The sequence below is a fragment of the Lolium rigidum genome, chromosome 7 (genome assembly GCF_022539505.1).
Source record: "Lolium rigidum isolate FL_2022 chromosome 7, APGP_CSIRO_Lrig_0.1, whole genome shotgun sequence".
Lineage (NCBI taxonomy): Eukaryota > Viridiplantae > Streptophyta > Magnoliopsida > Poales > Poaceae > Lolium > Lolium rigidum.
Genome location: NC_061514.1, coordinates 320,561,033 through 320,564,549, shown reverse-complemented (window position 1 = coordinate 320,564,549; position 3,517 = coordinate 320,561,033). Strand labels below are relative to the sequence as shown.

The window sequence follows — 3,517 nt, the reverse complement described above, 5'->3', positions numbered from 1 at the left end:
TGGTTGTACACAAGGGATAAAAGCAACGAGCCCAGCCTTACTTGATAAATCGATGCTAGTTAACTGCCGATGACAAACCAACGTTACCCTACCACGTAATCAAGTTCTCGGGCTTGATCCTAGATTTTGCTAGAACCTTCGGGTCTCGTTCTCTTTTGAATTCATATGATTATTATTTCTTTCGCTATTTTATCGGGTGCATGTCCAGCGCTCCCGATGAAAGTAGCCCCCGAGTCTAGCGACGGATGTTTGCAACCGTGCGTAGACTCAAGTCGAGTAGCCGAAAGTAATAGATTCATTCATATGTCAATTTTATTAGAATGTTTCGTCACAGGGAGCCGATAACCTCGATGAGATCATCACTGACGTGGCATTTGCAGCAGCTCGATTGACAGGACGTGACCTAATGGGCCCACCCTATATATATCTGCGCGGTCAGTTAGGAAATGACTGATCCTTGCGCGTTGACTGAGGTGTTTCCTCGATTCTCGTGCGTAGTGGGGATAATGGATATAGGGTGGGCCCATTAGATTTGGATGTTGCCTTCTACAACATCCAAATATTGGATATGGAAACGCAAATCCTTCAGAAATCAGCCTATTTCGTGACCCTCTGCGACAGGGGCGAAGCTAGAGGCAAAATTCATTGGGTTCAACTCTTGGTGTTGATATATAATCTTCCAATAATTAGTAATATCACATATTAATACAATGAAGTTTTGACTCATTTTATTGGGTTCAGATGAACCCAATTGTTGCATGGCAGCTCCGCCACTGCTCCGCAAGTGCTATCTAGGATGCCCGCCGTACTTCCCCCTCTAGCTAACAATCTTCCACGAGCAAGTGTCACGCAAGAAGCTGAAGAGGGCTCTAGTCATCGTCGGTAGCATCACCTTCTAGGTGAATGCTGGCAAATCATTCATCGACTTTGATATGCCGAAGAAGGCATGGGCGGATTGGCAAAAGAGATCTTGGTTTATTCAAATTGCAAGGTTCTGGTTCTACATGAGGGAGGAGACCCCAATGATCTAGATCCCAAATTTAGTTCCAATTCCATTGAGTTTTTTTTTTTGTAGATTTCTAGGAACCTTACACATCACAAGTAATCCAAAGTTAATGCATTCAAATTGAAGGAGATACATATTACATGGATACAATCTAATTATTGGTAGCCTCCCTTGTCCTTCTTGCTAAAGACAATCTTTAACATGATTTTGGAAATAAGATGACAATACGATTAAACTAGAGAAATACGACAATGCAGGCATGCTCATACATATATGAGCTCAACATATTATTCCCTCTATTTATCTAGGACTCTTGGCTAGGCTTAGACAGTGGTCGTTATTCTTCTTCTTGATGACCTCTTGAATTATAGCCCCGACAACATCAAGCTCCATTGGTTTGGGCAAAAATTCATCAGCGCCGACCCTCATGAACGCCTCTTGGGCATTTTCGCCAACTGATACTCCAACAATCTTCACATGAATTTCTCCCAAAACAGGGATCTTCTCAATTGCCTGCCAAATAACACAAGAAGTATATTTTCAAGCAAACTATTCAGCAAAAATAAATAGCTATTTTTCCACATGGAAGAAATGGAAAACTAATACCTCAGGCCCAGACATTACGGGCATGTCCTTGTCACAAAATATAATGTCAAACTTCTTCCCCTCGAGGAACATTTCCACTGCTTCTTTCCCATTCTTAGCCGTAGTAATCTCGCAGTGGAATTTACGCAGAATGGCGGAGAGAATCATGGTCTCAACAGCCGAATCCTCAACAATAAGTGCCTTAACCGGGGATCCTTCAACGTAGGATGTCATGATCGGCTAAACAAACTACAAAAGAATACATATATTTGTTATTTTCGATCCATGCAATGCATCTAAGGTGATAGTTATAGGGTATTCTCAATAAAAATAAACAAAAAAATCATATCAAAATTAGTATCCCGAAATGTTGTGCATGAATATCAAGTGAGCAAGTTCAGTTGCAAAATCATAAGAAATAATTCTTAAAATAATCTAGAAGTTAAGCATGCACTTCAAGTACATGTCAGTTGATGGAAATATATGCTAGATCTGGCAGGAAGCTCAAATCATTAGATGTTGCTATTGCGAGAGGTGTGCAAAATTTATTATTACTCAGGACGGGAAGACCAAAAAATATAAATTTTCATATAAGAGGATAAGAAAAAATCAAAAAAAGATATTAAAAGACAAAGAGAACATTGTTTTACATATGAATAATTTGTCATGTTCTCTTCTGCAATAAGTAGAACCAAAAACATCGTAAGGAAGACCGCATCATAGCAAAGAAACGGTGAAAAATACAACATATGGGTGCATATGCATGGTTGCACCTCTAACAGTCTCTTGTATGCAAGCATATCAAAATAAACTAGTACATGATGATGATTTCAAGGCAAAAGAAAGAGAAAAAATGGGGACCTCAAAGCTTGCTAGAGCTTTTGGCGAACGAGGTCGAAGGAAATGCAATTGGCTCTTTTTTTATATTGTTTCTTCAGGCTTTGGTGTTGTGTGCCGTGTACGCCTCTATGCCTAGGTATTTATAGAGGGAAACGAGAGGAGCACCACCCCAAGGCTGGCCGATCTCAGCCATTCATTTGAAAATTATGTCCATTCCCGCGTGCAAATATCTCCACCATTTCACATGAAAATACAAAATGGAGAACTAATGTTGATATTGCCAATATCTTTTGTTATAAATGATAAATATAATTTTCGTATTTCTAGATACTTCTCACAGATGTATATCTTATTAAATTGCTGATTATTGCTCCGCAGCAGATCACAGTGTGTATAAATATGTATGGCTTCACATGCCATCGTTGCTAGATATCAAAACGGAATTATAAATCATTTATTGTTTTTCCGTCAATAACATAGATGGTTGTTCACATGTTATTGTGGTGATTTGTTCAAGTATGGCAAGAAAACCTTACTATGAATGTGCCCATGATATATATGTCGGGGGGAAGACCCCGGGTAGGGCAATGGACGCGGAGCAGCCGGCTGGCCACTGGCCGGCTCGCGGCAAAGGCCGGCTGAGGAGCAGCCGGCTGGCGCCGTGGCCGGCTGGTCCGGAAGCCGGCTGGCTCTAGGTCCTAGTCGGCCTGGCTACGGCCGCCAATGCTGTAGCTGGGCCGGCTTCCACAAGTCATATCCGACTGGGGGCCGTACCTCGGACCGACTCGAGGCTGGCGGGTCTTGCACTCGGAAGGAACCGGGTTGGTGATCCGGGTTCCCAAAGTCCACGCCGACTTCATCTTCCGTAAGCGCGGGGCACTGTGGAGCAATAGTGCCACGCGCCGGACAGGCCATCATGGCTAACGACGATCCGTACGCTGCCGAGTGGGCGACGGCGACGGGGACACCTCCTCTCCATACCGCCGACCTTGGCGTGCCGGATGGGACAGAGCCACTACGCCTCAACGGCTCCCGACGTCACCGCCTCGGGAAGGAGCGGAAGCCGGAGCCGGCCAAGCCGGCCAG

The 3,517-nt window shown here is 43.6% G+C and overlaps 1 protein-coding gene across 1 annotated transcript; it reads right to left on the bottom strand.

The window, feature by feature from the left end:
- Positions 1-1,306: 1,306 nt before the first annotated feature.
- Positions 1,307-1,825, bottom strand: LOC124673263 (two-component response regulator ORR42-like). The gene is made up of 2 exons (XM_047209379.1): positions 1,613-1,825; positions 1,307-1,519 (listed from the first exon to the last, which is right to left on the bottom strand). The coding sequence occupies exons 1-2, from the start codon at positions 1,823-1,825 to the stop codon at positions 1,307-1,309; spliced, it is 426 nt and encodes a 141-aa protein (XP_047065335.1).
- Positions 1,826-3,517: the final 1,692 nt, after the last annotated feature.

Coding starts and splice junctions, on each gene's coding strand:
- LOC124673263 (XM_047209379.1), bottom strand. CDS start 1,825: ATGACATCCTACGTTGAAGGATCCCCGGTTAAGGCACTTATTGTTGAG. Junction 1,520..1,612: donor CCGTAATGTCTGGGCCTGAG/GTATTAGTTTTC, acceptor GTTATTTGGCAG/GCAATTGAGAAGATCCCTGT.